This window comes from Schistosoma haematobium, chromosome ZW (assembly GCF_000699445.3).
Source record: "Schistosoma haematobium chromosome ZW, whole genome shotgun sequence".
NCBI classification, from domain to species: Eukaryota; Metazoa; Platyhelminthes; class Trematoda; order Strigeidida; family Schistosomatidae; genus Schistosoma; species Schistosoma haematobium.
In genome coordinates this window covers 2809984-2824410 of record NC_067195.1, presented here as the reverse complement: position 1 = coordinate 2824410, position 14427 = coordinate 2809984, and the positions used below count along the sequence as shown (strand labels likewise).

At 35.7% G+C, this 14427-nt stretch overlaps 1 protein-coding gene across 2 annotated transcripts; it reads right to left on the bottom strand.

Moving 5' to 3' along the window:
- Window positions 1-957: 957 nt before the first annotated feature.
- MS3_00002583 (uncharacterized protein) lies at window positions 958-9685 on the bottom strand. Of its 2 annotated transcripts, none has more exons than XM_051210180.1 (4): window positions 9616-9685; window positions 6046-6243; window positions 3912-4172; window positions 958-1584 (listed from the first exon to the last, which is right to left on the bottom strand). In XM_051210180.1, exons 2-4 carry the CDS (start codon window positions 6210-6212, stop codon window positions 1188-1190), a joined length of 825 nt encoding a protein of 274 aa, XP_051070147.1. In that variant the 5' UTR covers window positions 6213-6243; window positions 9616-9685; the 3' UTR covers window positions 958-1187. The 2 variants fall into 2 exon arrangements, with proteins under 2 accessions (XP_051070147.1, XP_051070146.1); XM_051210179.1 differs by having other exon boundaries at window positions 6072-6243.
- Between the last annotated feature and the right edge of the window lie 4742 nt (window positions 9686-14427).

Sequence of the window (14427 nt, the reverse complement as noted above, 5' to 3'; positions counted from 1 at the left end):
TGAGCCTTTCAATGACAGACGCTATCACAGAACCTCTCGATCCACGCAGTCAAATGCTGCTTTTTAATCAAGAAAAACTATCATCAGTACACATTCATATATATATACCACTCTAATCCCTAGGAAATTGATCCGTTTCACAGACAATGAAATGAAAATGTCTTTCAGGTCACTTGTGATTGCCATCGGTTGATATTCGCCTTAGACTACTTCTGATTAGCTCTCCATATCAACATATCTCCTATTCATTATAGTTATCTAATTATGAAAATATGTCACTAATTTTTTATGTAACTACAGTATAATTTCCATACACAAACTTTCAGGAGTATTGCTCATTTTTCCTAATTGGTTCGATATTCACTAAATATGATGTGTATGGATTTATCATTTATTTATATCAAATGGAAGGGGCCAATCGGTAGAGGACCGTGATTATCCAACTACTTATAATATGTAGAACTTGACAGTATGACATATCTGTAATCTTGAAAGGATTGCAGTTCTCTGAGTACATTGAACCCATATTGCCAAATATCAGTCAAAGAAGCTGATATTGATCTACTAGGATTGAAAGTGATCTCCAGTAATATTCAGATATTAATGTTACTAGTATTTGATCATAGGTGTCCTCAAGTTCACCGGATGTTCCGTCGTCACATCATTGAATAACATTTTCAAACCCTAATGTTTCCGATTACTGCTGATACTTTTACTACCTCTACCACTATGGGACTTGAATGAACATTTGTATATGTGTGCCGATGTGGTATAGCAACTTGAACTGATGTACGTACGTACGTAAGTGAGAAATTGTACTGACTGACTGAACATTAACTATAATGAAGTTTGTCTAATCACATTCCGACTTTATTCGTTTGGGTTAAGAAGCTCTTGGTTTACGTTAAATCTACCACATTATCCAACAATATCGATTTAGTCTACACTCACAAATATCTAAATAAATCAATTATTCTTTCCAGAAACATTCTACAATTAACATTAAAGAGAAAAGTGAAGATGAACACTGATAAGATGGATGTCATACATACCAATGCTAATTATAATGAGATGAATGATAGTTTAAGAAAACACTTATTTAAAAAGAAATAAAGACAAACTTGATCTTCATGTCATAGAAATTAATTCACACAATTGTTTCTAACTACTTTTATCGATATAAGTAGTTAAATATGACTGAAATTTGATAGTAACCAATTTCTCACAGCATATTCATGTGATTTTTTCACTGAAAATGTAACATAATTAGGCAAATTTTGCCATGAATCATCAATCTTTTGTCCATTTTCTTCAGTATTCATTTCAGTAGTCTGTAAAAGACTCAATTCAGTCAAAGTATTTGCAAAGATTCTTTCATCGATCTTATGGCTGTCCTTATTATCATCATCATCATCTTTGGGTGAAGAATTGAGTTGATTTTTAACTTGTATTAGTAATGATTGAAGATGATCTAACTTCTTTCGAACTTCATCTATTTCATTTTCATCAAGACTAGATATTGAATGTGAAGATTTTCCTTTTGGAATATAAGAACAACGTGGAAACAATTGACTCATCCTATTCCTTATGCAAATTGAAAAACAGAAAACAAATATGGTTGATAATCATCAAGAGAAATACAAACATGTATGAAGTTGCAACTGTCATTCAAAACTATTAAACCAAGGAATTACAATTTCATAGATTAAAAAAAGATCAATCGTTGGATGAATATCGCCAATGATAACATCTCAGATTATAAGGATATTTGATGTCTATTTTAAACGCGCAGAGAATATCAATCTTATCAGAGTTGAACATATGCCTTAGCTAATGAACGCCAATTAGTACAATGAGAGATGAGGTAGGATTTCGTGTAGATCGCCTATAGAGATGTAAATAATGTCAAGGATTAGATAACTTGTGATAAATAAGGTTTCCAATGGTTTATGATAGAATTGAAAATGTAAACCATTATATTTTAACTCATAGTGATGATGAGTCTATAATTTAGAATAGACATCTTTTAAGTCTATCGAAGCGTCCAACTCACCCGAGTGAGATACGCGAAAAGCCGAAGTTCCAAAACAACGATTTGTCTACAATAGCGGTTCTTTATTAAATAATACACAACATTCAGTTAGAAACCTCAACTTTTGAGGTGTCTGGGGCGTTTAAACGCGTCCTTCAAGAATGAAACTAAGGGAGGCTTCCTTTAAGTGTAACATAAAGAATAATTATAACATACGATAGTACAAAGGACAGCTGATAGCTGTGACTAAATTTGATAAATGTTTATCAACAACCGAAAACCCGAACGAAGAGCACACAATATGGAAACTGTTGCGTTTAAACATATGCACGAAACTGTGGATAACCGCTGCAGTGATTAAGGTACAGTAATCATAATAATAAGTACAATGACAAGTACAATAAACGTTATAAGTATGTGTGAACATTTCAGAATATTACAGTACAATTTGCGTTATAATATGAGTGTGAAAATTGTCCGGAATACAACTGCTTACTGAATGTAAACCAGTAGTATAATACAGTATACAGAAGAGTAGAAAGGGATAAAGTAGAAACAATGGAAAACAAACTTAACAACATCTTTCGTGTTTTCAATAATCTTTCAAATGATTTCAATCATATCTTCATGAAAAATTATACAATCTCCTCTATCCAGTCATATATCAAGCATTATCAGTGATTGATATCTGACCATCACCAGCAGCACTGGACGGTCATCCAGTGCTTCCTGGTTTTCAATGGTCGTTTAAAATCATTTAGTTCATGATCTCAATCAAAATATATTGATAAGTTCTCTACACAGACTGTCAATTCGAACAATTGATTTAACTTGAAATGAATAAAGAGTCTGCTTGTTTTTTGACTAACATTTCTAATGAAATACCATTCTACGTGGAGTTCACTTTTCCATAGACTGGTCACTACACAACCCTTCTATTCTAGACACTCACTTCTGGACTTATACGACTTAGTACACTAACAGAAGAATAGGAGGATGAATGATAAAGATTGATTTCTGTTGTGACTTTTTGATCCGCTTGTTATCACGTAATCTATTCACCAATCAAAATAAGACTTATTCACCCGTGTACTGTACTAAACTAATGACATCCGAACCGTCTGATCAGCCTAGCGTCCTAATGGTTCGTTGCTTGCTTATCCCGTCCACTTGAGTCCAGAATGTCAACAACAGCCTCTATTAAGCGAATCATGTATTTCAGACATACTGGGTTTATGAACCAACCAAACAGACAGCGATGCACCATAAAATAGGAAATAACATTCATACACAGTAACGCCAAAATGTGGCTGTGAACGTGGTTACGGTAAATAATAAATTGAAAGTAATCTAAGAACAATAAAGAGTGTACTAATAATCTATAGGTTAAAATGAAGCTTATAGTAAGAGAAATATAGATATACGCAATCTAGTTACTGAATATGTATACCATAAGAATAAATAGATAATATTAGTCGAATAATAGGTCACAGACGCTACTCGTTATTCAATCTTCACCAGGATATAACAATTATAATGTATACAAAATAGATCAAAAAGAACATCTAATCTAACTTGTTATTCTTATATTATTATTTAAACACATTGATACAACGAAGCATCGAATAGATATGCTTCATACTTTATCATTCGATTTGTGTGAAAGCTGTGATACTGCACGGGTGCCCAAACCGAGGTTTGTAACTAATTTAGTGTATTATTCAATAACGAACCGCCATTGTGGACACATCGTTGTTTTGCGAACTTCAATTTCGCGCGTATTTCAATCGGATGACTTGGACGCCCTGGATGGATTTAACATAGAATAAACTGTTAAGTAAATAAGCACATACTGTAGTGATACATTTAAAAAGTATACCTCATTCTGGATTTACGACCATCTGTATTGAATGTGATCATATCAATTGCAGAATTGTCATTGGTTCGATATAAAATGTTCTCAGCTAATTGTTCATTATTATTATTATTATTATTATTATTATTATTATTATTATTATTATTATTATGCATAGCATTGTCACAATCGTGAATGTGTCGAATATGTCGAAGTTGTATTGATTTATTCAACGCTGTTGGATTTGAAAATTCATTCCATCGATATGTTTTTTGATTTATAATCCTGAATAGACAAAGCCAATTAAAGGTAGAGATAATCAATAGAATACTCTGATCATTCAATATGTATTGGTTCAAGTTGATGGAATCAAAGAAGAGATCAATATGATCTTAATGGTAAACATAAGCAGTGTAGACTCCAAACTCTGCCTGCAGTCCTTCCGAGGGCTACTGCCGGCCCCAACCCCGGATAAGGAAGGAGGGTTGGGCATGGGGTTAGCGACACCATCCTGTAGAAAACTAACTGTAACACAATTTCTGTCATTTCACTCATCTCTTGGTATATACAAAATTAATTATGTGGTTTCAAATCAGGTACTCCATACCTACTGATATAGTCGAAGTTCAGTAGTCACCAACTACTTGACTTTAAATGAAGCTAGAACAAATATAGATGTAGAATATTATGAATTCAGTATTGTTGTCGTGGTTCCTCAAATCGCCCCCAAATGCCCTGATATGGCCGAGAGTGGGGAGAGTCCGCTCTCCCTCTTGAATGCTCTCACATGGCCACGCGTATATAGCCTCTGACAGGGAAGTCCCTCTCACTACCTTCTCGTGTTGTTTACGAACATGAGAGGACGAAAAGAGAATGTCCAACGGTTTAACTGGTCACAAACCAAATCAATGGTGCACATTGGCTCCAGTATTCTGAGGGAACAAATGACGTATGAACCAATCGCTGGTTGCCGGCTACCATGGAACTGCACCTCCTTACGAAGCTCCACTACCTTGTGGATCAAACCTTTAGGTCGAAGGCTCGAGGTGTGGCCCTCTAAGGAAACCATCTGCTCCGGTTTGGGCACTCGTGCGGTATCACAGCCCTCCAACAAATCAAAGGAGATTTGCTTGCCGCATATGTACTATCTCCTTTTTGAATACAAAGATCCAGTCTAAGTTTTCTTTATCGTGATCGCTTCACCATAAGCATAAGATATGTCGATGATATGCCCGATGTCAAGGGAATACCGAGCTATTGCACTGTTGGGAGCCCTAGTCCTTCTCAGCCTCAATTTCTTTGGAACATCCTCAGAAATGTAAACATGTAATCTTCTCTCGATTCTTCCAATATATGTTCTTTGGCATGTACATGTAAATTGGTAAATGCAATTGGAGCTACTGAGAAAATTTGACTATTCCTTTTGTAAATATCACTTAATCGTTTTAAACCTGATTGTTCTTGCACTTTCATACTAATTGCTCTTTGTTCCCGTTCTTACCTCTTTGATCTTCTTAACATTTTGCCGTCAGACATTCTATTCTTGACTATCATTATATACTACTTATGTCGATATAAGTACCACATATCACAATACAAAAATATGTTCTTTGATGAATAATCTTGAATCGACATTACCAAATAGATTAGATTACTGATCAACTGAAACATTGACAATAAATAGAGAAGGGATATTGTAGAGACTTCAGAAATTTCACTGGTTGAAATCATGAATCAATTGAAGTTAGACAACCATGGAAAACCTGGTAGCACTGGACGGTTGTTTCGTCCTAGTCTGTGACTCCTCAACAACGCGCATCCACAATCTCACCAGTCGCGATATTCGAACAGAGGACCTATCGATCTCGTGCGTGATAGCAACTTCGTGCATTGGTTGAAGTTAGACAGTAACACCGTTGGATGCCAGCCGGCTCAGTGGTCTAATGGTTAAGCGTTCTGGCGCAAGACTAACAAGTCTTCAATCCAAATCATGCGAGAGGCGAGATTGTGGATGCACATTGCTGAAGAGTCTCAGACAAGGATGAAACAACCGTCCAGTGCTACCCGGTTTTCCATGGTGGTCTAACTTCAATTGACTCATGATTTCAACCAGTGAAATCAACCAAGAGATTGTGTTTTTTTTAATGTTATTACTTACGATTTAGGAATAATTAAATTATTTACTTGTATATGACCATTTTCTTTAATTAATTGAACAAGTAATTGATCATAATGAAATTTCATTGGATATAAATGATCGTTTCTTTGATTGATAGTCAATAACAAATGGTTACGTTTTGATTGTTCAATTTGTAAAGATTTCATAGTCAATTGTGTTTCATTTGGACCTAAAATACTGTTTATATGAAACGTGAATAGTAGTGTGTGTATATAGATTGATTCATTGAGAAAATTCTTGATTCAAGTTTTATAATCATTAATGATAATTATTAAACGAATAAATATCATCAGTTTAGTGGTTGTTGAGATTGTTAAGTTTTGATCCCGCGAGAGGGATCGTATATTCACACTGCTGAGGAGACTCACAATAGGACGAAACGGCCATTCAGTACTTCCAGGTTATCAATGGTAATCTAACATCAATCTATTCATCATCTCAATCAATAACTTAATAATCTCCACAACCCCATCCTGATCATTATATCCTACCTAATATGAAACGTTTTATCATTGTACATTAATGACTCCATATGGAATTTAGGATCTAAGAAGTTGGGGTTGAAAAGGACTACTGAACTAGAACAAAATGAGATGCAATTTTTAAATAAAAATGTTTTCAATCCTCAATGATTTACTGGTCTCACTCTTATGTAAGGTTTGTATGTGTATTCTAGTTTGAAGAGTTGAAAAAGAAAATCTCTTCAAAAAACTACATATGAAACTTATGATAAAACGTCTGTCAAGCTAAGTGAATTGAATTCTTGATAAATTATACCTAGGTAAGTCAGTACTTATCATAATTAGAGGGAATCGACAAGCGAATTTCAATTTAAGTATCTTCTTCATTCATGATTATCAACAAAAACATAACCGCCTTCAGTTATAACTTGTGGCCTGTGTTCCCCCTTTCTATATATATAACCTAATGATAACGCCAAATAGAGAACAGTGATTTATCAAAAGGACCAATAAAGCCTAAACCCCGTACGAGCAGTTTAAAGTCTATATTGGTTCTGCATTCTGTCTAGCCCTGAATGTTAAATCCAAAACACAAATATCAGTCTTTGAAATATGAATCATATAATTCAAACACACTGGGTTTATATACAAACCAAACAGACCACATTGCACCATAAAATAGAAAATAACATTTGTACAAGGTCAAGCCAAAAGTAGCTGTGAATGTGAGACACTGTAATTAATAGACAGGGTTTAACTCAAGGACGGTACTTACTTACTTACTTGCATACTTACGCCTGTTACTCCCAATGGAGCATAGACCGCCAACCAGCATTCTCCAACCCATTCTGTCTTGGGCCTTCTTTTCTAGTTCCATCCAATTCTTGTTCATTTTTCTCATGACTATCTCCATTTCCCGGCGTAATGTGTTCTTTGGTCTACCTCTTTTCGTTTAGCCTTGAGGATTTCATGTGAAGGCTTGTCTTGTGAAGCAGTTAGGTGTTTTCCTCAATGTGTGTCCTATCCACTTCCAGCGTTTCTACCCGATTTCTTCCTCCACTGTGATCCGGTTTGTTCTCTCCCACAGTACGTTGTCACTAATAGTGTCCGGCCAACTGATCTGAAGTATTTTGCGTAGACAACTGTTAATAAACACCTGTATTTTCTGGATGATGGCTTTCGTAGTTCTCCAAGTTTCCAACCCATACAGTAGGACTGTCTTGACATTTGTATTGAAAATCCTTACCTTGGTGTTGGTTGACAGTTGTTTTGAGTTCCAAATGTCCTTCAGTTGTAAATATACTGCTCTTGCTTTGCCGATCCGCGCCTTCACATCTGCATCAGGTCCACCCTGTTCATCAATGATGCTGCCCAAATATGTAAAGGTTTTCACATCTTCAAAATCTTCTCCGTCAATTGTGACTGGATTGGTGCATGTTGTGTTGCATTGTATCGGAGAATCTTGCTTTTCCCTTTGTGTATATTGAGACTTACTTCTGCTGAGACTGCTGCTACACTGGTCGTCTTCTCCTGCATTTGTTGTTGCGATTGCGATAGGAGGGCCAGATCATCTGCGAAGTCTATATCATCCAACTGCATCTTAGTTGTCCACTGTATCCCATGTTTTCGTTCAAATGTTGACGTCTCAAGGACATTAAATGGTATAATAATTGTTCATAGGTTAAAATTGTTAGGATAGTCGGAAAAATATACCAATAATTATCGTGCTAAGTCTACGGTGGCCTTGGACATTAAATGTACATTTCCTATTGGTCGATGTTTATTTCACTTGTTAAATATTGTGTAAATGTTGTTTTCTATTTTATGGTACGATTTGGTTTGTTTGTTTGTTTGTTATATAAATAGAGTATGTCTGAAATACAATGATTCATAACTCAGAGGCTGTGACTTGTGTTCTTGACTCAACTGGCTAGGACAGACAGAGAAGCAGGGCCAATCAGGGCACTAGGTCGTCCATTACGTGTTTGCGTGTTCACTGTAATCGATCGATATAAATACGCTGCTTATTAAAACCTGCAGTTTCACACCCGTTACAACAAAAATAAAGCTTATAATATGGGAAACATGAATATGTATAGCTTAGCTACTTAACTATTATACAATAACAATACGAGTTTAGTACTGGTTCCATAAATAATTCTCAAAAGTTGCCATTCATAATTCTCGTTGGGATATAACACTTTTGTTGAAGAACTCAATATTGTTATTCATACGATTCAAATCAGTAGGTATTAATAAGATCATTATGCATAACTACACATTAACTACAAATCAACAATAATAATCAATATGGAAACGGTGATGTAATTTCTTCAATTGTTTAGAGTTTAACATTAACACCATTGGATACTGACTCAATCGTCTAAAGGGTAAGTATTGATGCACAAAATCAATAAGCGTTACGTTCAAATCTCGAGGAATAATAATCATGGATACACACCACTGAAGATACCCATATTGGGACGAAACGGTCATCCAGTGATTCCAAGTTTTTCACGGTGTCTTAGTTTTAATTAACTCACTAAATAAGTAAATAAGAAACTTATTACCTCTTAGATTTTCGGCATAAATCCATTGGATTCATAACGTATTTCTATTGTAAATGTTATTGCAAATGAATTTTCTGTTTAAAGGATCCTCTTTTCTAAGTTGAATGAAAAAGAAGGAAAGAAGAGCAAGACAAAGAAAAGAAACGAAAAGAAAAGAAGAAAACTGTTTTTAACAATCACAATGGTTGAAGTTAGACATTAACACCGTTGGATGTCAGCCGGCTCAGTGGTCTAGTTAGTCAAGGGCCTTGCGCGAGACTGACAGGTCCTGGGTTCGAATATTGCGGAGGGCGGGATCGTGGGTGCGCACTGCTGAGGAGTCCCATATCGGGACGAAAAGGCCGTCTAGTGTATAATTCAAGAATGATAAATCGTATAATAATCATCCATAGGTCAAAATAAAGCTTATGACAAGAGGGAGACGAATATTTAACAATAACAATATACGTATAGTATTGATCCATAAATGGATCCCAAATGATTACCATTCATTATGATTATCGGGACATATCACTTACTCTTTTGGTTTACTATTCCATAAGAATTATAATCACTATGCATTGATTTATTGTATATTGAACTATTTCAATTCCTTTCTATGATTATTATATTAAATGTTGAATTGTATAGAAACGAATTCAGAAGTAGGAATATAGCAATATGATGAGTTTTTTTGGATATCATTATCACCATAGTAACAATGAAAATACTGACCTTGATGGAAAATATTGACAAATATGAAAATTGACAAAGTACATTTATTTGTATAGAACAAATGTGATCGATAATATATCATTATATAATATAAATGGTTTTGTAAGTAGTATGATTTATATGCCCTCATATAAATCAAATGATTTATGTAAAGGTTAGAATATTGTTCCTAGTGCTTTAAATGAAGCAGATGGTTTTCTTAGGGGCCCATAACCAGAGCCTCTGATCTAAAGGTCTAATCTACAAGACAGTGGAGTAACTTTATGAAATGCAGTCTCATGGTAGCTGATTAACAACAATTGATTCATATGCCATTTGTTTCTTTAGGATATTGGAGCCCATTTACATCATTGGTTTGGAGTTAAGATTTTGCCACTCCCCTTGGTAGAGCCTCCATATCCACCAACTCGGTTAAAGCGCCAAACATTCGCTTCTCGTCCTCTCAATTTCATAAACAACAACGTTTACGCGAGATGGCAGCGAGTTGAACATCCCTGGTAGTGAATGTCTGCACATGGTTATGTGAGGGCATTTCGAGAGAGTCGAATCTCCCCATTCTCAACCGTCCCAGGATATTTGGGGAGAATGCGATCTTACTTGAGTATATTTGATTTAATGTTGTGCAAACCACTGTTAAATAACTTTGTAACTGTGTTACTCATTACTTTACTTAGATTTCATGTTTACACATGAACAGGATAACCTTCATCTGCTTGCATTCCAATTTATTCTTTTATTTGTTGATCAACATAGAAGAGGCCGTTTTCGTGGATATTATAGTAGAGTCAGATGAAGCTATATAACCATAGAAAAACTGAAAGCACTGAACTGGATCATGGATACGCACTGTTTACGGGTCCTATAATAAGATGAAACGGCCTTTCAATACATTCAGGTTTATCATGATGCTCTACTTTCAATTGATTCATGATCAATTAAAGTGTTGTTGAAATATATATGCTCAATGTGTCCATAGCCATATTTTCTTTCTTTTAAAATAATTTCATAATTAACTTCCTTAAACTACTTACTTCAAATCAATATAGATAGTGGCTAGCAATGGAATCCAGTTTGACACTCATTTCGTCCTATTTGGGAATCGTCAGCTGGGTGTACCTGCATCTCAGAGTTGATGTTCACTCTAGGACTCGATCAATTGCAGTCTTAAACCTCAATGGGAAAATACAAGCCAAACAATACCAAGTGAATATATAACTTAATAAAATCACAGTGTTAGTATGATAACATCTTCACTAACCAACTATTATAGGCATATGATTATAAATCAGAACTCAAGTGATGTATTCAGCCTGATTAAATGAAGCACTGGAAGCCCATCAATACCCATTGCCGGTAGCAGAGGATTTATTTGCGAAACTGAATGGGTGTTAGTATTTTGCGAAATCAGACCTATCAGACGCTTATCTACAGATTCCGGTAGCGGATGAGTGTGAGCATTACTTGAGAATAAACACTCAAAAGGGTTTGTTTCGATACAACGGACTTCCTTTTGGAGTAGAGACCGCCCCTTCAATCTCCCAATAAGCTATGGATACTATGCTACAATTGATTTGCCATCCTTACCTAGTACCCGTTTCCTAACAACTGGATTACTTACTCAATGGTCTCAGGATATACGATCAATGCTTCAAAGACACCAATGATCAAATACTAGTAACAATAATATCTGAATATTACTGGAGATCAGTTTCAATCCTAGCAGCTCAATATCTGATTCTCTGATTGAAATTGAGTAATATGGGTTCAACGTACTCAGAGAAAGTCAATCCTCTCAAGATTACAGATATGTCATACTGTCAAGTTCTACATATTATAAGTAGTTGGATAATCACGGCCTCCCACTGAATGGCCCATACCATTTGACATAAATAAATGACAGATCCAAACACATCATATTAAGTGAATATCGAATCACTTAGGAAAGTTGTGTAATACTTCTCAAAGTTTTTTATGGAAATTATTCACTTACAAACAGATCAGTTAAGCGTAATCCTATAATTACATAATTACATTTTTTCATGATTAGATAACTCTGATGAATAAGACATATGTTGATATGGAGAGCCAATCAGAAGTGTTCTAACGCAAAGGTCAACCGATGACAATCACAAATGACCTGAAAGACATTTTCATTTCATTGTCTGTGAAATGGATCAATTTCCTAAGGATTAGAGTGGTATATGTATATGAATGAGTACTGATGATAGTTTTTCTTGATTAAAAAGCAGCATTTGACTCAGTGGATTGAGAGGTGCTGTGATAGTGTCTGTCATTGAAAGGCACACCTCAGAAGTACATAAACCTTGTGAAGGCTGTTCACTCGAACACTACTAGTGGAGTCAGAGCTTATGGCGAACTGTCATCTGATTTTGCAACGTGGTGTCTGTCAAAACTGTCCACCTTCTCAACTTTTGTTTAACTTCATCATAGACCTACTGATAAAAATGAAGTTCTCGTCGATTGAATTCTCGGGCATTGATCTCCTTCCAAGAGGTCCGCTTATCAACTCAGTATACGCAGATGATGTCGTCCTGTTTGGTGAAAACACTGATGAAATGCAACGTTTTTCGGTGGCACTGAGCGACAATGTTAGAATGTCTGAAATGAGTTTCGCCCTCTCCAAATGCAAGTTGTTGATTCAGGACTGGCCTGAATCAACGCCTGAACTGAGGATAGGGAATGATGTAGTCGAACGTGTTGACAATTTCACCGATTTTGGTAGTCTGATCAGCCCTAATGTGTTGGTGTCTGACTAAATCTTAGCACGGACTCAGAAACCTCGTTTGGCTTTTGCCAACTTGCGTCACCTATGATGAAGGCGAGATATCCGTGGAGCACCGTCTTCATCGTAAACACAGTACATTAGCATCTACACCGAATCCAAACCATTTGTCTAAGTTGTGTCCAATGGATTTTGCTGATATCGACCACTGTCATGTTGCACTTCCTCATTTACATAATGATTGAATGGTCCTCCTGGTCTCACACATTGTCCGAACATTCCATGTATCTAAATTAATTGTTGTTCCGGCTATTACAAGGAAGTTTGTCTTGTGACTTCGGAATAATCTCGACCTCGCCATGCACCATCACAGTTGTGGTGCAAGAACATCCTTCAAATTCCAGGTCAGAGTTCGTATGCTATAATTTGTTTCTTGTGTTTGACATATTTTTAGCGACGTTGCTTTCTGAACTATGGAAATGCTGACTTCATATTAGACCGTCCTTATTTACTTGGATATATGATCTGCAATAACCTTAGACGAGCTACAGGAATGACTTGAATAAGAATTTATGTGAATTGTCTAGTCAAAGCAGTTTCGTGTTAACTGCAGTCTTCTGTTGCTAGGTCTCAAGCTATTACGATTTCACTTAATCTGCGAACGAGAACAAAGACTCAGTGACCAAAGACCAATAAGCTAGACATTGTGATGCGCCCCAGCCCCGCTAACTAGAGGAAGAATTCCAAGTTTGGAATGGGTAAGTACATTCTGCAAACAGCCAGAAACGAGCGATAACAATAATCATGAATCCAAACGTATATATACCGCACAAAGCCGTCCTCGCGGAGACTTGACAAACAGCACACTGAAAGGCGCAATAAACCAACAGCATTTAAGATATTTCTCAACTGGGAAATACTACATGAAGGTGACAGGAACGCTTTTACGACAAAAACAAAACAATTCAAATTTTCTAAATAAAATTACCACTACGATCATTTGAAATTAATTGGTGAATGGTTATAGTGTTTATTCATAGCTGGAGCAAGACCATCTATGAATTGACAATCAGGACATTTGTTTTCACTTCATCTTCTTTTTAGAAAAGTAGTAATAATAATATGTAAAATGAGAATTTCACTCATCATTGATGTCAGCCAAATAAACAACAACCAACATTCACATGACACCCACGATACACAATAGAGAATACCAGATTATTTATTGATTAATGAGATGCAATGAGGTGATCAATGATAAACAAAGTATGATCATAGCTGATTCTATAAACAAAAAAGAGGTCAACACAATTATGTTTTTGTTCATTAGACAAACACGTTGTTTACACTGAGATTGAAGAAGAAGTAATCAGTTTTACCTTGAAGGTGTTATCGGATGTAAATAGAAATGGTGATAGAACGTGGTGTTATGTTATATTCAATGCAATGAATCAGACAGAATTCGCAATTTGTCTTTGCAAATCTTATTCCTCAATGCATACGATATACCGGTTTGTGGTGTTTGTATGAAGTAGGTTTGAAAATTGACAAGTTGTCGTGATAATTCCCTTCAAAAATTCACTTTATCTACGGTTCAATGAATATTGATTGAACCTCTAACTTGCGAATGCTAAAATAGTTAACTATTTCCATACATTCATACACACACTCTCGGCCATACTACCTGGGCATTTGGCAACCTTGATAAAATATCACAACCATTGCATTGAATACATCATTTGCGAATTTCCATTATTTGTCCATCACATTCTGCATGATTCTTCCAGTCCACACTCTCTTTTTCCCCTTATATTCTCTTCAACTCGATCTTCTTAGCCTCCTGCTGTCAGGTTTTCCACTTCCGATCGGTGCT

Bases quoted from the DNA above. Each gene is read 5' to 3' on its own strand.
- MS3_00002583 (XM_051210180.1), bottom strand. From the start codon at position 6,212: ATGAAATCTTTACAAATTGAACAATCAAAACGTAACCATTTGTTATTG. The intron at 4,173-6,045 runs GTAAGTAATAAC...TTGTCTATTCAG, and splicing joins AATTTAATTATTCCTAAATC to GATTATAAATCAAAAAACAT. The intron at 1,585-3,911 runs GTATACTTTTTA...AATTTGCATAAG, and splicing joins GGTCGTAAATCCAGAATGAG to GAATAGGATGAGTCAATTGT.